Source organism: Callospermophilus lateralis, chromosome X, assembly GCF_048772815.1.
Source record: "Callospermophilus lateralis isolate mCalLat2 chromosome X, mCalLat2.hap1, whole genome shotgun sequence".
Classification (NCBI taxonomy): domain Eukaryota; kingdom Metazoa; phylum Chordata; class Mammalia; order Rodentia; family Sciuridae; genus Callospermophilus; species Callospermophilus lateralis.
In genome coordinates, this window is record NC_135325.1 from 89,931,026 (window position 1) to 89,952,300 (window position 21,275).

Sequence of the window (21,275 nt, forward strand, 5' to 3'; positions counted from 1 at the left end):
TAGAAATGCCTTGATAGCAATGATAATTAAAACTATCAACAGTAGATAGGACCCTATAAATATACCAGCTAATTATTTTTTTCTTGCCAATGTATGAGATGTAATGATAATTGATTAGAGTGCAGTAGAAGTTTTTAAAAAACAGTATACATCCTAAATACTAATTTCAATACTATCAAATTTTAAAATGTAGTAAGTTAACTGAAATACACAAACACAGGAATTTGCCTAACTTATTAGATATGACATATACTATAGGGTAAATATCTCATTGGCACACATTAAGAAACTAACACATCTTTAAGAAACAAAAACTCAACAGCCCCCATAATTGAGAAGTTGTGTTTCAAAACAAAACAAAAAGGCCAGTTATACCTAGAAACCACAAGCTGACAATTCTTTGGAGTCTGTTCAGCCTCCCTTTGATGCTGTTCATTGAACCAGCATGGGCAGCGTGTAGCACTGAAGGGTAACAAAGATAGGCAGGTTGGTTTGCCATATCTGATAGCTGGTGGGGACTGCTGACCACATCCCTCAGCCCTGTGGGGAGATGGCATGAAATCCTGAGGAAGGTCAGGAATCTGTGCGGCAGCAACAGTAGCAAAGTGGCACCTGTAGCTTCAAGGAAGCAAGGGTAAGAAAACGAAAGCAAAGCAAAAGGGTTAAGCACCCGACTGCACCTCTGCTGATTAGGGGCAACACCCCTTCAGATGGTTGTGAGATGGACTTAGTGTTAATAGGTATAAAAAGGCAAATAATAGTAATAATAAAACAAGAACAAAAATTGGGGAATGTGGCTATGAAAAGTGAGAATAATAGGAGTTTCACTCTCCTTTCTAGGGGGGCAGTGAGGGAGTCATATTCTATGTCACCTCTGAGAATAAGGAAATTACAAATTTCGTTTTGAGTTCCAGAACAGGTGATAGGGACTTGACTTAGAGCCGAGTTGTAACTTGTTCTTCCTGTCCATCACCCCATTTGTGCATGAGCAAGTCACAGGCCTCTCCCCAAGTTTCAAATACATCCTCAGAGGAGTCTAAAAGTTTAGAATTTGAGGAGCAGATGCTGGATGCACAGTGAAGAGAGCTGGAACAGGCTAGAGGACATTCACTGCTCTGAGCAGCACCCCGGACTTCACCTAATTCTACCTCACTGAGGTTAATTTCACTTTGAGAACAGGCTTCTGCTTTCCCTTTCTCCATCTGAGAATATCTGATGTCCTGCCACATATAATGCTGCTGGACGATTCCATCAGAAATTGTGTACATTGGCTCTGAACTGGGTTCAGACATATGACCATTAAACTTTGAGAAAAGAAGACCCAGTTTCTTGAGAGAAGGACCCATGAAGGAGCGTTTGCTTGATGACTCAGCTTTTGACTTCCCCTGGGAACCACTGGCTCTTGGCATGGTTCTGATGAGAGGTGGCCCATGGCAGGCCTTTTTCTTGCAGCCTAAATTGAATGAGACACTCTTGGATTTGGCCCGAGCCCCACCACAGCCATCATTGGTGTCATCCCTCTGAGAGAATTCAGTGCTGCTTGTGGAAAAACTTCTCCTTGGGTGTTTTCTGTTTCCTAAGAGGTCAAGCACTTCATATCTGAAGCTGGAGATGTCCTGCTTTAATTCCTAGGGAAAGAGGGGAGACATGTATGTCAAAAAGCTTGAACTTTAGTTCAAAATGGGCACACTGAATACCCTTTGGAATGTTCTAGGTCTTGCCTAGTAGCAAACCACAAAGTACACATAATACCAGAAAAAATTTATATTATTCAAGCCCCCAAAAAACCAAATTAGTTTGAAAGATTGTATAGTGAGTAAAGTTGATTTCAGAACCTCCCCATCAGGTGCACATCAACAGACTAATAGTGTTAACTAACAAGGTATTAGATTAGGGCACTGGCTTTCACAGGTTATTGCATAGAAAAGGACCATTGGAGAAGAAAAAGCTATTATGATTCCAAGGAATGAAATCAGAGAAGTGAAATATCAGGTGATAGGACTGCTGTTTTGAGATAGGGATCCCTGTTCATTCAAGTCCTGTCCTTAACTGGCTGCTTAGATGTTAGGTTGTTTCTTTAAAAGCCATCTTTGAAAGCTTAAATCTGATCATGTTATCCTGCTGCTTAAAAAGTGTGAGTAACTTACCACTGACCGTAGGAAAAAGTAGAAATGCCATTTCATGCCTACAGGATTTTTCAAGTCCTAGTACCTGTCAATCTTTGCATTCTCATTTCTTCTTCCCCAAGCTTTCTACTGTTCACCCATATGAACATATTCTCTCCTGCCTCTGGGCCGTTATCTATGCCATTCTGTCTTGAACACTTTTCTCAGCTCCCCTTTATCTAGTTCTTCCTGCAACACTCAACTTAAACATCATTTGCTCTGGAAAACCTATCCTGACTCCCAAAGTCCAATTGAGTATCCCTCCTCTCTGTTTCTACAGTGCCCTGTGTTTACCTGTTAGAACCCTCAATCTTTTATCACTTTACATTATTATTGTTTGTCACTCCATGAAACTAGGTATGAGTTAGATCTTGCTCACCAGTGTACCCCAGCACTTAGTAGAGTGCTTGGCACATAGTGGGCCCTCAACAGATGACTTATGTCTATGGATTATGATAATAGCCTTTCTGTGTGACCTAGGAAAAATTATATAACATATATATGTGTGTATAACGTATATATGTTTTAGGATACAGTTTCTCAACCTTGGCTCTATTGACATGTTGGGCAGGATAATTCTTTGTTGTGGCAGGCTATCTTGTTTATGGTAGGATGTTTAGTAGCAACCTTATCTCTATCCACTAGATGTCAGTATGACAACGAAAAATATCTACAGACTGCAACATGTGCCCTGGGGGACAAAAGAGGATCACTGTTTTAGGCTAGTTCTGATAGGAAAATTTTTGTGCTTAATGGTAGAGTTTCTTAAGGCTTTAGATTTCATAATAGAGTTTTTGACCTTTATATGTATTTGGCAAAGAAGGCCTTTTAAGTCTCCTGGTATTTTGCCACATCATTTGAAGTAATGCAATTGCCATACCAAGAAACACCCAGATTATTAAAAGAATGCATAGAACAGATTTCTTTTGTTCATAAAACTGACTGGTGTGAGAGACATTGTTAAAATCTCTCAATACTTATTCTCTTAGAATAAGAACTGTAGCTATTTTTGCTGTGTTGTAGGCAGGGGAAATTCCACCACCAGAATCTTAAAGACTGGAGATTAAATGATACTTAAGAAATGAGAAATTAAACCACTTCATGATTAAATTACCTTAAAATTTTCTTCTGTTAGCCCCTCATTTGTTTTGGAATTTCTTATCATAGCAGCCACATATCTTTTGACTAAATTCCTGATAACTTCCTGGAATTAAAAAAAAAAATGAGGCATTCAGTTTCTTTCTCAGGCTCTCAGAAATAAAATAAGAAACCTACATAGAAAATAGAACATTCTTAGACCATCTTTACAAACAAAATCCTCACAGGACCCAGGCATTTTCTGCAAGAAAAAAAAATGAATTAAGTCTATTGGCTAAATTAATTATTGAATATCTGAATTTGATAGCAGATTGTGCAAGTAAAGTCAAATTCACCTCCAAAGGAAGAATTTCTACTCAAGTGTTAGGTAAACATGTATTTATATTTATACAATAATGAGAGTAGAATAATCCTCGAGTGCTTACAGTCAGTATCTTTTCCCTTCAGGAGGATTAAACTTTAACACTCCTAGTAACACGTACTTTTTTTTTTTTTTTCCCTCTCTCTCTATAAAGTTGAGAGTCACTAAGTCTGTTACACAGGCAACATATTTTTCTTAGAGCCAGCCAATACTTCTTTACAGGGATGGCCTCTTTTTAGCCTCCAGGGGAATGGTACACACATAGTATGGCTTATATGAGTGATGGTGACAAGGATAGGCCACTTATTGCAATGTATCAGACACTATGCCAACCAACACCCCCCCCACACACCACTAAACATTCACAACACAATTTTTATAATTATTCCCATTTTACATAAGGAAACTGAGGCTCAGTGACATTAACTGATGCCTCCAAGAACACACAACTAGTGAATGTCAAAATAAGAATTCAATTCTACTTCAAACTGATTTCAAGGCCTATAGTAATGCTACACTTACTACTTCTGCTACTCTGAGAACTTAAATAACTCATTGAGAAACCCAGCAACTGATTCTTTTTTTGGTGAGAACTATGAAACATAAAATGAAGGCAATGAATCTTGCCTAAGACTCATTATTGTGAAAATAATAAGGGCTCGAGGCAGGATTAGTGAGAGAAAGGTTACCTACCATATTCTGTATCTTCTATTTCTCTTAGTTTTGCTTAAAGGGAACAAAGTTAGGGAATTGACTTTCTAGAATAAGACTGAATTTGCTTTAAGCCTGGCAGAACATTTTTCTACTTGGGGTTTCTGTTAATTAGGAAGGCGAGAGAGCGTTCTCTTTCTTGTGATCGGTAATAACTACTCTCAAGGGATATCTCACATATTTGGATGCTTGTTTATCTTCTGGCTGCTGAGATAGAAGTGTTTCTATGTTTCTTTCATTAAAATTGTATTGGAATTTAGAAAGACCTAAGTTCCTGACATGCACATAAGCTTTTACTTTATTGAGGTTAGTTTTGTCCTGTACTATCTTCCTTATTTATTATATATTCCCATTACTCTGTGCCTTTTGTTCACATAATGATTTATTTAATGTATTTAATTCTGGCTAGATAAGAGTAGAAAGCTTATGTCCACAGTGGTATCTCCAGTGTCTAGCTTAATGTCTGATGTATAGTAGGTCTCAGATGTTTGTTGACTGACCGAACAGCCACATATCCTATTTTACTTAATTTCAAGGATAGCTTTCTTTTTTTAATTAATTAATTAATATGTTTGTTCTAATTTGTTATACATGACAGCAGAATGCATTTTGATTAAGGATAGCTTTCTATACTATGGACCTTGCTGATCCAGCTGTTAAAGGGCTTGGAATCCACTCCAAAGAATGACTTCACCTTTTCCAAGCCTCCTACTCTCATCAAATCCAGTCATAGCCGGAGTGAAGTTTGCTTTTAGTCCACAGAACTGGCCAGGAACTATTGTGTTTAGTCCCCATGAAGAAGCATTACCTGGTAGTGTTGATTTTGTATCAGGCTGTCAGCATGGCGTTCCTGTAATTGAAAATGGACAGAGAAGTTACATCAACAGTCTCCCAGCACCTAATCCACCCGCCCATCTGAATATGTTTCTATATATTAGATCTGGAGAATGACATGGCATCACTTGCCTGACAAATCTCCAAAAGATAAGTAGGTTGAAGTGATTTTATGATGTTTAAGATGGAGAGTATCACACAGGAGGAAAGGGAGAAAATAGTTTTGTTTAAAAAGAAATAGATTTTAAAAGTCTTACTGTGAAGCTTCTCAAGTTGTGTCTTCTTCGTCTACCATCAGGGTCTCTTTTGGGGCAGAAGGTATTGTTGAACCAGTTACCAAGATAGAGAAATGATTTGGGGCTGGGGATGATGTTAAAAGGAGGTGGTAAGGTGCCACCTTCATCAAAGTAACTCATCCAGAGCTTTGTCCTTGCAAACTTCCACTCAATATCAGCATGATCCTATGAAAGACAGAAGGTCAAGGTTTTGAGATGGGAAACTGCAAAATGCGCCCATGTCTTATCCTACACATTTTACTTGCTTCTATAAAGGGCAATCTGTCAGTAACTATATAATTAAAATTGCATATACCCTGTAAATCCAAATTACAGATATTTAGTAATCTAACACTCAAAGATATATCTTACCACAACTGGGAGCAGTGGTGCACACCTACAATACCAGTGATTTAGGAGGATGAGGCAGAAGTATCACAAGTTTGAGGTCAGCCTCGGCAACTTAGTGAGACCGTGTCTTAAAAAATGAAAAAGAACTGGGGATATAGCTCAGTGGTAAAGCACCCCTGGCTTCAATCCCCAGCGTTCTTCTACTACTACTACTACTACTACTACTACTACTACTACTACTAGAAATTAAGTCCTACATTATTTAGATTATCCTACATTATCTAGATGGGCCTTATATAACAGAAGTGAAAGAGGGAGACAAGAGAGTCAGTGTCCAGAGTAATACAATATAAGAAAGACATAGCCATTACTGGCTTTAAGATGAAAACAGACCATAGTCCAAGGAATGTAGGTAGCCTCTAGAGAGTGAAAAAGACATGAAAATGGATTCTCTGCTACAGCTTTTGGAAAGTTCAACCAATACCCTGATTTTAGTCCATTGAGACCCATTTCAGACATCTGACACCAAAAACTATGAAGTAATAAATTTGCATTGTTTCAAACCCACCACATTCATGGGAATTTATTACAACACTAATAGGGAACTAATAGTTGTGTATAAAATAACAGAGATCATCTTTTTTTTTTTTGGTGGTGCTGGGGATTGAACCCAGGACCTTGTATATATGAGGAAAGCACTCTACCAGCTGAGCTATATCCCCAGCCCAGAGAGATCAGAGATCATCTTTTGAAGGCAGAGAGAATATACTTTATCAGATACTAAATTGGACCCACTGTTTCTTGTTAGTTAAATAAAGGAGGAAAGCAGCCTGAATTAGTTATCATATTTTGGTTGTTCTGACAAAATAAATTAAATATATCTGCAGAGACAACCACCACCCCCCAACAATTGTTACAGATATTCTGGAGAGAAAGATGGGTTCTGGAATATGGAAACAATATCACCTTTTCAGTTAAAACCTTGCAGTGTGAAGATAAAGATAGAAATTTCTTTACTAGCAAATGAGATCTTTAAAAAGGAAAGCAATGTAGCCCAGTGTTGACTTAGAGTGGTTTTTGAGTTAACATTCAGTCTGCCAGAGAGTCTTAGAATTTGCTCCTTGGACTTTTAGATCTTCCATAAAAGTTTTCATTTTGCTCTCCAAGACAGCAGTGCTTAGCTATCATATTAAAGAATTAGCTAGGCTGGGGTTGTGGCTCAGTGGTAGAGTGCTTGCCTAGCACGTGTGAGGCACTGGGTTTGATTCTCAGCACTACATAAAAATAAATTAATTAAATAAAGGTATAAAAAAGAAAGAATTAGCAGATTGAGTTCAAGGGTGACATTCAGAAGAATAAGACTTTTTAAAACTGATTCCATGGATAAAGTTAATGAAATCAATGTATCTATTAAAATTGTATATAAAATATTGGGTGTTTTTCATTTTTTCTGGGTTTTCATAATATTATCAAATATTACTCATATAAATGGTTAAGAATCTAGGTTAATCCAACTGTTAATAGACAAATTGGAGATATCTCTTTTCTTTTTTTTTAGGGCGGGTGAACCGGGGATTGAACTCAGGGGTACTTGACCACTGGCCACATCCCCAGCCCTATTTTGTATTATATTTAGACAAAGGGTCTCACTAAGTTGCTTAGCACCTCACTTTTGCTGAGGCTGGCTTTGAACTCCTGATCCTCCTGCCTCAGCATCCTGAGCCACTGGGATTATTAAGAGGGACTAAATGGCTTTAGGTCAAATGAACAGTTAGCTTCAAAATAAAAATAAATCTTTTAGATTGAAATTAGGTATTTAGACCCATTGCTAGATTTTATCATCCAGTAAGGTAATAAAGAAGCATATATATTACCATATCATGAATTTGTATTTTAAAAATATTTTGGTAAATATTTTAGTAAAATTTTATAATTCTATATATTTTATTTTGATGTAGCTCTGTCATTTTATCTTTTGCCACTTGTGCTTTTGCTATCATGCTCTAAGAAACCATTGCCTAACAAAAATCCATGAAGATTTACTCCTATATTTCTTCTCTTTAAATGTTTGATATAATTTTATTAAAATAGTGCATACATGCAAACAGATACATATATACATATAGGAAGAAAACAGTAGGATATTAGGGGAGGTTGTCTCTTGGTTGTGACTTGCAAATGACTGTTATTTTTTCTTTCATTCATTTCTACATTTTCCAAAATTTGCCCAATAACATGTATTCATTTATTTGTATCAGTTTAAAATTATTTTAAAATATAAGTTCCCATTTTTAATTAATTGTTGAAGGATCCTAAATAGTTTCTTAAATTTGCCTGGAACTGATTTGTTTCAGAAACCAGAATTCATCTTCAAAACAATCATTTCTAAATTCTTTGCTGCAGTTCTAGACCATTGATAGATTATCTTTTTGACTTGTCCAAATTAAGAGTGAAGTCGTTACCAAGAAATCCTGTAATCCCAGCAACTCGGGAGGCTGAGGCAGGAGGATCTTGAGCTCAAAGTCAGTCTCAGCAATTTAGTAAGACCCTAAGTAACTCATTGAGACCTTACATCTGAATAAAATATTAGAAGGGCTGGGGATGTGGCTCAGTGGTTAAGTGCCGTTGAGTTCAATCCCCAGTACCAAAAAAAAAAAAAAAAAAAAAAAAAAAAGGAGGGGGGATTTTAAGATGCTAATTGAAACACTTTGAAAAAGCTGAATTTTAACTGATGAATTCCAAACAGGGAAAAATGGCACCAGTTGAGGCATGAATGTAGATCAAGGACAGCTGGCGCAGAGACACAATGCTCATCAAAATCCCTGTGCTCTTCTCAGGTACTGGGTCAGAGTTGTACTCCTCAAGTATTCCCTCCCTTTTTTCCATGTTTTTATTGGTACATTATAATTGTATATCATAGTGGGATTCATTGTTACATATTTGTAAATGCACACAATATTTCTGAGTTTGGCTTATTTTGCTTAGCATAATGATCTCCAGTTCCTTCCATTTTCCTGCAAATGGTATAATTTCACTTTCTTTATGGCAGAATAGAAATCCATTATATATATATATATATATATATATATATATATATATATATATATATATATATATATATAAAATATACACACACACCATAATTTCTTTATCTATTCATCCATCAATGGACACTTCGGCTGGTTCCACAGCTTGGCTACTGCAAATTGTGCTGCTATTAGACATGGGTATGCATGTATTGCTATAGTATACTGACTTTATTTCTTTTTGATAAATACTGAGAAGTGATGTAGCTGGGTCATTTGGTAGTTCCATTCCTAGTCTTGGCGGGGGCTGCTGGGGTTTGAACCCAGGGCCTTGTTCATGCAAGACAAGCATTCTACCAATGGAGCTATATCCCCAGGCCTCATTCCTAGTCTTTTTTTAAAGTATTTATTTTTTAGTTGTAGTTGGACATAATACCTTTATTTTATTTACTTATTTTTTTGTGGTGCTGAGGATCAAACCCAGGGCCTCACGTGTGCTAGGCAAGTGCTCTACCACTGAGCCACAACCCCAGCCCTCATCATTTTTAGTCTTTTGAGGAACCTCCATAGTGACTTCTACAGTAATTGCACTAATTTACAATCCCACCACCAGTGTAAAAGTGTTCCTTTTTCTCCACATCCTTCCAGCATTTTTATTGTTTGCATTCTTGATGACTGCCATTCTGACTGGAGTGAGATGAAATCTCTGTGTAGTTTTGATTTTAATTTTTCTCATTGCTAAAGATGTCAAACATTTTTTCATATATTTGTTGGCCATTTCTATTTATTCTTTTGAGAAATGTCTGTTTTGTTAATTTGCCCATTTATTAATTGGGTTATTGGTTTTTTGATGTTGAGTTTTATGAGTTCTTTATATATTCTGAATATGCGTGTGTATGTGTGTCTGCATTTAAATTTTTATTTATTTGTTTATTTTTTTGTTACCAGGGATTGAACTCAGGGATACCTAAACACTGAGCCACATGCTCATCCCTTTTTATTTTTTCTTTGAGACAGGGTCTTACTAAATTGCTTAGTGCTGTGCTAAGTTGCTAAAGCGGGCCTCAAAGTTGCCATCCTCCTGCTGGGATTACAGGTGTACACCACCTCACCCAGCTATATTCTGGATATTAATCTCTTTCAGAAAGGTAGCTAGTAAAGATTTTTCTCCATTCTTGTAGGTTGTCTCTTCACATTCCTAATTTTTTCCTTTGCTGTGTAGAAGCTTTTTAATTTGATGCCATTCCCCCCACCTTTTTTTTTGGATCCTTGGCATTATTTCCTGAGCTTTAGGGGTCCTATTGAGAAATTCATTGTCTGTGCCTATATGTTGGAGTGTTGACCCTATGTTTTCTTCAATGACTTGCATAGTTTCTATTCTAATTCCCAGGTCTTTGATCTATTTCAAGTTGACTTTTGTTCAGGGTGAGAGATAAGAATCTAGTCTCATTCCTCTACACCAGTTTTCCCAGCATCTCCTGTATTTTCTCCTAAGAGTTTAATTTTAGCAGTACCTTTAGTTTTTACACATGAATATCAAATTGTCCCAGCACAATTTGCTGAAACAATGTATTTCTCATTTAATTCTCTTGGCACCATTGACCAAAAGTCAATCAACATAAAAAAAGAAATTTCCTTTCAACCTTTAGTTTTAATGCATTGATTTGCATGTGTAGCATTATCCCAGTCCCGCATTGTTTTAATTATTATAGCTTTATATAAAGTTTTTAAATTGAGACATATAAGTTCCAAATTTGTTCATCTTCCTCAAGATTATTTTTTCCTATTCAGAGTTCCTTATATTTCCATATGAATTTTAGGATTGGCTTGTCAATTTCTGCAAAAGCAAATAATAGTTTTGATATATTTAAAAGTATCTTTCTAAGTAAGAAATCCAAAGGCTATGCAAGGCAGTCAGAAAGGTCCATACCACTAAGATATTAAGAAGACACTTTTAATTGACATATCACATACCCATGGTAGGTTTTACTATTACTGTGCTTTACATGTATTTCTATTAAGAGTGAAGCTTGGCATTAGAGACAGGATGGTTTGGCTGATATTGGATTATTGAAATAATTTATAGTGGGCTGGCAAGAATGGTAACAATTGTCTTTTAATGACCTCACTTCTCCATTTCCCAACATTCCTCCTGAGGAAGAATTAATTCTGTGAAAGAAAAGCGAAGATAGCACTGCATTCTATTTTACCTTATTTCATTTTGGTGACAAACTTATAACAAGCCTGCATGCTCTTTCGACTTTTCTGTATGTCTATTAATCCTAGAGTTTGAATTTACAAGTGAGATGGTCATTATAGGGATAAGTATTGACACATTTAATGAGTTGAAAAATGAAGTCATCCTTTTGAGATAGAAAATAAATCTGATGTAGTCATTTGGTTTCAAAATGATGATTGGTTTTACTAGTCAGGCTACACGACAGATATTTTCTATAAATTGCTAAATCTGCAGCTCTAAAGTTTTGGTAAAATTGTATTTAATGTAGATGATGAGAGCCGGGCCTGGTGGTGCACACCTATAATCTCAGCAGCTTGGGAGGCTGAGGCAGGAGGATAGCAAGTTCAAAACCAGCCTCAGCAAAAGCAAGGTGCTAAGCAACTCATTGAGACCCTGTTTCTAAATAAAATACAAAATAGGGCTGCAGATGTGGCTCAGTGGTTGAGTGCCCCTGAGTTCAATCCCTGGTACCAAAAAAAATTATTAAGATTTCTATTTGTCACCTATTTGTCACATCTCATCTTTTTTGTTGTTGTTCTTCTCTTGCTGGCTATTGGCCACCAGGCTTCCTAAGTTCCTTGCCATGTGGGCTTCTACATAGAAAAGCTTATAACATGGTGGTGGTAGTAGCCTTCCCTCCAAGTGAGAGAGGGAGAGAAAAGCCAGTCTTTTTGCAACATAATCTGGGAAGACATCACTTTTGTTTTTCCCAGCTTTTTAAATGTATAATTGACAAAAGTTCTATTTGTTTATGTACAATATGATGTTTATATACATATATACAAGATATATATATATATATATATATATACACACATATATATAATACAAGAAAATATACATAATAAGATATATATATACATATATACACATATATATTTAAATTAAGCTGACATTCATTGTGTCACCTGGTTACATTTTTGTGATGAGAACATTTAAGATCTACTGTCTTAACAATTTCTAGTATATAGTACATTATTATTAATTGTAGTTACCATGCTGTACAATACATCTCTATACTTTTGCTGTGGTCTCTTTGTTAGAAGTGAGTCCTTAGGTCTAATCCACACTCAAGGGGAAAGCACTGCATAAGGGCTCAAGTACCAGGAGGTAGATATCATGTGAGTCTATCTCAGAGGTCACCTACCTCAGAAGTATTTCCTACAAATTGAGAAATTACATGACTCTAATCTTGGATAACAAATTTTTTACTAATTCAGGTGGTTTATAATTCCTTGCATTCAATAACATTTAAGGAGAACCTAATCAAGTTGGCAGATGATAGATTGTTAAAATATTATTTCATGAAAAACATTATATGACTATTTAACATGTAACTCTGGGTTCCAAAATTTGAATGACATTGGCATTATAAAAGCCTATCCATTCACATATATTTATTGATAGAGAAATGTTTCTTAGCACTTAGTTTAAAAAATGCAAAGTAAGAATAAAATTGATGCTGAATCCTATTCCTGAATATTACTCCATATTCATCCATGAATATAACAACCAGTTGGGAGAAAAGCCCTATTTGCTTCTTTAAAAAATACAATTGAAATCCAAACATAATTTTTTGAGAGACAGAGACAGAGAGAGAGAGAGAGAGAGAGAGAGAGAGAGAGAGAGATAATTTTTTAATATTTATTTTTTAGTTTTCGGTAGACACAACATCTTTATTTTTATGTGGTGCTGAGGATCGAACCCAGCACCCCACGCATGCCAGGCGAGCGTGCTACCGCTTGAGCCACATCCCCAGCCCAAAACATAATTTTTAATCTAGTGATTATCAAGATTTATAAAGGAATTGTGTTCATTTGAGCAGCTTTGTACTACTAATAATTGGATGATAACTAAATTCAGAAGAATGGTTTTAACATTTATAACCTCATGACTACAAGAGATAAAAATTAAATTTCAATTCATACTTTTAATATAAAGAAATATGAAAATGCAATAAAAAATAACAAAAAGACCTTAAATGTAAAAATTATATAACATTAGAATTAAAGCCCATGGAATTAATTCTAGTGGAATTAATTCTAATGGAATTAATATATGATGGAAATAAGAATTTTAGAAGAAGATAGAATGATGGAAAGTTTCTACCTTTAAGAAGAATTTAGCCTTTTATTGTTTAAACATATGCTTGATTTTGAGGAACAAATTACTGTGGTATTCAGATTGTATTAGATACATTTGAATGAATAATTGGATAGTTCTATTTTAAATGTCAGTCTACCATATTCCAAAATTACATCCTTTGCAACTGTTTAAACTTATGATGAAAAATGTAGCTGTTAACTCCCAAATATATAAGGAGATACATAGATTATGTTTTCCAAATTTATCAGAGAGTATGCCAGCAAACTGTTTGAATGCCCTTGAACTGAGATGGCTTCAATCTATAAATTACATATGTACACACATATACAATTATATCTGAAATAACTATCACTGGCCTGAAATCCTGCTATGGGAAATTGGGTTGGTTTAGACAATTTAGAATGCAGAGGATAGGAGGTAACAGCAGGATGAAACAGTGAGAGGCAGCATGCCATTGTGATGATTGTGGAATGAACAAGGGTTTCTGGAATCTAATAAACCAGGTTTTGGAATACTGCCCTGCTACTTATTATCTGTGTGACCTCAGATCAATTATTAAAGTTTCTGAGTTATGGTTTTCTCAACTGTAAAAATGGTGGGAAATATCTACTAAACAGAATTGTTGTAGAAGTCAATGTCAAATTCTTAAGGTCCTGCCTGGAATGTAGAAAGAGCTATATAATTGTAGGTTCCTTCTCCTGCATGTCTGAGCCGATAGTACCAGGAACAAACCTTGAATTCTTGTTTTGACCTTTGATGCCCCATAATAGCCCATCTTCCATTCTTAGAAATACATTTATGTTTCTCCAGCACAGTTCTTGAAATGAAATAGGTATTCAATAAGCATTTCTTAAAATGAACTGAGTTACATTTTTAAACATGTAATTCTACCTCTAGACATGTTTGGAAAGGGAGACTGAGGATAAAACTCCTGTGCATATTCAGCTATTTTCTAACATACGTGGCTAGATGTTCTGGCATCTGAAAATGATCCATTTGAAAAAATTCCTGTGTGAGTTTAGCTTTTTGTTCGTATGTGTTTTAAACAATAAGCAGGGCCAGGCATGGTGGTGCCCATCTGTCACCCCAGCAACTCAGGAGGCCAAGGTAGAGGAATTACAAGTTCAAGGCCAGCCTCAGCAACTTAGTTACATCCCCTCTCCTTTTTTGCTGTCTCAAAATAAAAAAAAATAAATAAATAAAAGGAGAGGGGAATGTAACTCAGTGGTAAAACATTCCTGGGTTCAATCTCTACTACTGCAATTAAAAAAAGTAAGCAGCTCTATCCTTTTAAAAATGATTTTCTAAAAGTCTGTAGGAACATGGATTTGACTTTTTTTGTTTATTGAGTACCAGGAATTGAACTTAGGGTCACTTGACTACTGGGCCACATCTCTAGCCCTCCTTTGTATTTTATTTGGAGACAGAGTCTCACTGAGTTGCTTAGTGTCTCGCTTTTGCTGAGGCTGGCTTTGAATTTGAGGTCCTCCTGCCTCAGCCTCCCAAGCCACTGGGATTACAGGCGTGTACAACCATGCCTGGCTCCCTTATAATTTTAACTGAACTTTTAAAAAACAGCTCAATTGCTACTACTCCATTCTCCTGGTGCTCGGGTAATCTCAGATTGGGAATTACTATGAAATATAATCGTCTCAACAGCATTCTTCCATTAATTTATGATGCATCAGTTAATTAGTCACCCACCCATTCAGTGTTTGATTTCTGTCTTGAGCAACCTACTATGTACGTGCCAGGCATTCTGTTAGGTGTTGAGTACATAAAGATGACTGTCCAGTGATGATGGTGGGAATACCATGATGTACACAATGAGAGTACAAAGGTAGCACCTGAGTCTGAAAGAGCATAAATAATAGGCCACCTGACAGGTTTGGTTGAACAGGATGAACTATTAATTGAAGAATAAGGCAGGTATTCGTTTATACATTTGTTCACTCAACAAATATGTGTTGATTGCTTGCTGAACGCTAAATGTTGGGATTACAGCAGTGAACAATATGGGCAGCAAGATCACCTGGTATATAGAAATCTGTTTTATTCCCAACCCTTGGTCTAAATTGAATTGTAAGATTATGGTGTGACTTTTGTAATTATATTTATTTAAAACTTCCCTAAGTATCTGATACCCAGGAGGTTTATTCATCTGCATTGGAATAGCCTTTTCCCTTTTGTGATAGACCAATCAGACACTGTATCTTCTTCCATTGCTTACTTTCAGTGTCTGGTGGTGATGCTCTTTCCTACTCTCTGTCCTAACCTCTCTACTTAAGTATGACATTGGAACATTTTCCTAGATCAGCATCCTTACAGGGTGCTTTTGTGTAAGATATAACCCATATGAACACAGATATAGTGGTTCTGCTTCTTCCCAACTTTCCAAAACTTTTAGGACTTTTGTGGTACCATAATATACACTTTAAAAGCGCATACCCTTGCAATGTGTTCAAATCATCTGTGTGCCCTGTATCGCCTTTGTGACTGTCAGCTCCTGTAGAGAAGGCCAGGATTTGTTTTAGCTCCTTTCACAGTGCCAGTGTAATGTACTTTGATTGTACAGCACACCCTCAAATGCTGTTGAGTTGCTCAGATTCTGAGCACATGGCCATAGCTAGGTCAAATGGACATGTCTGTTCAATTTCACATTTCTCAACAAATCCAAGCTCAAGGTTATTTTCCTTGCAATCAAACTACAAGGCCAATTTCTTACCAGCTTTTGACAGTCTTGTGCACTCTCTCAGATCTCCTGCCAGCAACCATCTTGCTTAGCAAATTGGAAAACTTTATAACATAATGCAAAGGGAGAGTGGCAGGCTCAAAGTCAGCAAGAGCAGAGCTAATAATAACCCTTAAGGAAAAAGGCTACTCCTAGGAATTTTCAGCCCCAGGGAAGGCTGATTGGAGGGATATTTTGGGCAGGGGGGCATTTTGGCATCCTTCATATCAATTAGCAGTTGTGTATTTCATTTGCATATAAAACCAACTCTATTTCCCTTTGATGGGAAAGCAAGAAAAAATATTGTGACATGCATACTCCAAAGAGAAGCAAGAAAATTCATATTTCCTGACATCTCAAGGGAAGTCTACATCACTTGGAATGCTTTCTTCTCCTGGCAGAATTCAGGGTGTGCTTCTCAAATGTTAGTGTGTATCAGAATCATATAGGGCAACTGTTAAAAAAAAACACATTTCTGGGGTTCACCAGAAGTTCTGCACTGCAATATAGTTTTGCCTCAGTTCTAAAAATACAATTTTAAAAATATATAAGTATTTTAAAGATATTATAATTCTAACTCCATTTTTGTTTCCATTTATTTAAAAAATACACAAGAATTTCCAAAATATGATGTTCAACCTCTTAGTGTACTCCCATACCCATTATTGCCCTTGCCTCTAACTTGCCTCTAACTTATCACATGCATGTTCAGGGAGAAGTCAAATCCCTGTCACAAAATAGCAATCTCCTCCCTATTTCTAGGTGATTAGAAATTGCCATTCTAATCATTCTGGGGCTTGCTGGGAATTACTTTGATACTATTGTAGAGAACTGGCAATGACCTCAATTGAAATCCACAAACATGGCTGGAAAAAAAATAACTTTGGTGGTGCTGGGGACCCAACCCAGGGCCTTGTGCATTCTAGGCAAGCATAAGTACCACTGAACCACATCTCCAGCCCCAATAGCTGAAAAATATTAGGGCCCCAAAGAGAGCTCTCTTTCCAACTCTAATTCATGGCTCATCTTTTACCCCCAACACTCCTTTGCACGTTAGTAGTGATATTTCCCATGAGCCCATTTAACCCTTCCCAAACTACAAGAGCCATTTTAGTGGGTGTTACAAGCTGATTCTCCTCCATCCTGAACATGTGAAGTGGTTTAGTAGGTGGCCATTATGTCTCTTTTCCCTCAGCCCATCCTCAGACATGATATGACTATTGATCTCCCTCCATGATTTTATTTGCTATATGGTTGAAATTGCTGCTCTGCCCATTTGAGGACTGGGTGTGATGAACTTGATTACCATTTACCCAGCTCTCAGCCCTTGTAACAGTCTCAGTTCCAGTGCATATACTCAGGTGCCAAATCTCAGGGCAAACCTTAGGCCCCACTCTCTAGTTCCATTCCAGCTCTCCCATCCTCAGGCTCCACCATCCAATATCCTGTCTCATTGCTTCAAGGGCACTCTCAGTTGTTGGCAGATAGGGACCAGAAAGCATTACAGAATAGATTATATTTTAGCTAGGCCTTGAGAGATCAGAAAGGCATATCTAGGCAGAGATGGAGGGAAAGAACTTTCCCAAAAAAGGCAACAGTATGCAAAATCAGCAAGAATAGAAAGATTGAGCATGACCTTTGAAGCCAAATGAACTAATCAGGATTTGTTTATATCCAGGATTCTCAGACTTCAGTGGTATCAGACATGCCCAAGATGCATGCTGAAATGTGGATTTCTGGATCTCAATGCAGATCTCTGAGAATGGGTGTTCTAGGGGTGAGAGGCCCAAGAACCTACATAGTGTAACAAGCTTCTTTGGATTATTTGGATGCAGGTGGTTGTCAGCCACACTTCCAGAAACACTAATTCAAGGATGCTTCCTGCTGGTCTAGATATATTCAGCAGTGAGCCTATTTCCCTACTCATTAAATGGAAATAGTAATACAATCTGTTTCATGAGCAGTTCTGAAAATTAGGATGATATGCTTGAAAAGTACTAGGTAATATTATTGATGTTCCTTTTACTTACATATCTGCCTTTAGATCTTCAACTAATTCTTTCTACAAAATTGATTGTACACTTTCTTTGTGCTAAACTCTAGGACTGGGTTCTAGGATTACAATAGTGAAAGACAAAGTGTATATCCTCATTGAGCTTTCCTACTGGCAAGGAAACCTAAGAATAAGCAATTAGAAATAATCTATTAAAATTATTTACTTTTAATAGTAAGAATGTACAACTAGAACAAACAGCTAGAAATTGGTAGGCCACAATTCAAATCTGGATTGGGCTGACTCTAGAGCCCAGTTTTTTTGGTATCGGGATTGAACTCAGGGGTGCTTAGCCACTGAGCCACACCCCAGCCCCTTTGAATATTTATATTTAAATATTTAATATTTATTAGAGACAAGGTCTCACTGAGTTGCTTAAGGCCTTGTTAAGTTGTTGAGGCTGGCTTTGAACTTGCAATCAGGTGTGCACCATTGTGCCCGCCTACAGCCCAGTTATTTTTTTTTTCTTTTTAGTTGTGGGTGGACATAATACCTTTATTTTATTTATTTTTATGTGGTGATGAGGATTGAACCCAGTGCTTCACACATGCTAGGCTATAGCTGTACCATTGAGCTGCAGCCCCAGATTATAGAGCTCAGTTCTTAAGCACTAAAATATACTATCTTTTGGAGAAGTGCACCAGGTGTCAGGAAGGTACCTGCAAAAGTTGTGAAAATAGAGTCTGATCAGGGCTCTGAATTTTTTTTTTTTTTTTTTTTTTTTTTTTTTTGTGCGAGGGATTGAACCTTGGGGCACTTAGTCACATCCCCAGCCCTTTTTGTATGCTTTTTTAAATTTTAATTTTTTTTTTTAAATTTAGAGACAGGGTCTCATTGAGTTGCTTTAGAGCCCCTCTAAGTTGCTGAGGCTGTCTTTGAACTTGCGATCCCTCTGCCTCAGCCTCCTGAACTGCTGGGATTACAGGTGTACCCCACCACACCTGGCCCATCTTTGAGATTTTGATGTACAGATTCCTCTAGACATTCAGCTGAACTTGAATGACTGTCCAGGTTTTTCTTCTGCTTATGTTTTCTGCAGAAAAGTCAGCTTTTTCCACCTCAAAAGTGACCTTTGCAGGGATATTGCTTTCAGCTGTGCAGGTTGTACTCTGGACAATTTTGAGAACACCTGTGGCTGTGGTAGTCCTGAAACTCAGTGAACTGCTTGTCACCATTTCCGGGGGATCTCACAGGATGTAAGTTGAACCCTTGAGTTCACAGATCATTCTGCTTGCCTGTATCTTCCATTTGGGGAGTGGGGAACATTTTTCTTTAGGAGGACAGAAGCAACACTAAAGTAATAAGAGTGGTAGTTTACTGAGCTCAGAAATAACTGGCACTAAACCAATCAGGGACTCATTTCTGAGCCTGGGCAGAAGAGAGAGATGTCTTTATCACTTGGGATATGGGAAAATCATATAGGTCTGTCCCCAGTGGATCTGTCACTGGTCTCATAACTCAGTCATAACATATGTATTCTAACTTTGTGTCTCATTTATCAGGAGCTTACTTTTAACTTCCCAAGCCATACTTCCCTCTTCTATAAACCACCTTAGATATCACTAGACCTGGGTTTGCCCTGAGCTAATTCCTTGCATGTAGTAGACTCCCAAGTTCTTGTAGAAAGAAGGAATGAACAAATGAATATACTTACCAGGCAAGTCTCAATGCTGAGAAGCCAATTTCCTCATCTGTAATTGCAGATAATAATATCTACTTTCACAGAGTTATTGTGAGGATCAAATAAGACATATGCAAGTGTGTCTTAGAAAGCTTAAAGCACTGTATTAAAGTAATATATATGTATAAATACCTACAGATGATAGATAGACGATATATAGAGAGATAGGTCCTGAGGATCAAACCCAGGGACAGTATTAACTATAAATATGATATCCATCATCTAGGCATATTTTCTTTCAGTTAGATAATTCCTCTGCCCATTGCCATAGAAATTTATTGATTTCCAAACACTTAACACTTGCAATGGACACAAATCCACACAAGTATTTCTTAACACATTTGGCAAACTAAAGAGTAGACATTTCCCCCAACTTCTTATCAATTAACAAAAAAGTATTTATTGAGTACCTACTAGGTATCCTATTTTTCCAGGCACCAGGGAATATAAAGAAAACCTAAAGGAGAGCCCTTGTTTTCATGGTGCCTCAGTCTACAAAGGTTGAACAATATATATTTTGAAATAACTAGAGTAGTTGGCAAACTGTGGCCTGCGGGCCATTTATGGGCTGCTACTTGGTTTGTATAGTCCACAAGCTAAGAATGTGTTACAATTTTAAATACTTGAAAAAATAAAAATAAATATATTTTGTCACTCGAAAATATATGAATTACAAATCTCAGAGCCTATAAATAAAGTTTATTGGCATACAGCCAAGTCAATTTGTTTATGGCTACTTTTGTGTTTCAATAGAATAATTGGGTAGTTTAGACAGTTCTTACAGTCCACAAGTCCCATGATATTCACTCTCTGGCCCCTGTAGGAAAAATTGCTAATCCCTGTTCAAGAGGGCACTAAGCTTAGGTTTGTCTGCTTTTGTCAGTTGCTGTCTTCATACTATAAAATATTCTGAAAAGTCATATGCATTAAAAATTCATTAATTTGATCATTTACCAATGAATATTAAGTGATAGTATAGGAAGTGTATCCTTGTTAAGGATGGATGAAATTCAGCATAAAATATCCTGTGTGAAATTATGAAATAAGGTATTACGTGAAAAACCCCATGCATAACCTCCTAAAAGATCCATTAGGTAATAGAAACTCTATCTCCAGGAATCTTTAGGGTGGGTGAGGCCAATGGGAATGTGAATGGAGTCATTTGAGAGAGTTCTAATCCTATTAGTTCCAAACTTCTTTAATAATTGGTGTTGATTTCCTAATGAATGAAGAAGCCTATAATACTTTTTGGTTTTTACTCTGGGAGATTTCTGATATGTTATATTTGTTAGGAGGGGCTTTGAGATAAATATATTTCTCATCAGATCCTTGTGATTAACTAAAAATTTTATATATCCAGAAACTCTAGAAGTTCAATTACCCAGGAAAAATTGGGAAAGAGAGCAGAGAAAAAGCAAAATCCTGTGAGGAAAGAAAAGGGCAAAAGAAAGAAATAAATACAATTACTTTCCTCCTGATTTTTACTCTTAGATTTTCTCTATTTCCTCTTTTAAACAATAGCAGATTTACCTTGACAGCTGCGATAATGTGATTCTGCTGTCAGATCTCAAGTAAAAGGCAGGTAATGCTATGGGGTTATAACCTATGATACTCCTCTGTGTATTCTGACTTTTGTGTTCAAGC

General features: G+C 36.7%; 1 protein-coding gene across 1 annotated transcript in view; it reads right to left on the reverse strand.

Moving 5' to 3' along the window:
* Positions 1-935: 935 nt before the first annotated feature.
* The window catches only part of Trpc5 (transient receptor potential cation channel subfamily C member 5), a 140,039-nt gene continuing 119,699 nt past the window's right edge, over positions 936-21,275 (reverse strand). Inside the window, exons 7-10 of the mRNA XM_077107057.1 lie at positions 5,427-5,630; positions 5,144-5,185; positions 3,280-3,369; positions 936-1,628 (exon numbers count right to left, since the gene is read on the reverse strand). Coding sequence (XP_076963172.1) covers positions 936-1,628; positions 3,280-3,369; positions 5,144-5,185; positions 5,427-5,630 — 1,029 coding nt within the window. The remainder of the gene's footprint in view (positions 1,629-3,279; positions 3,370-5,143; positions 5,186-5,426; positions 5,631-21,275) is intronic.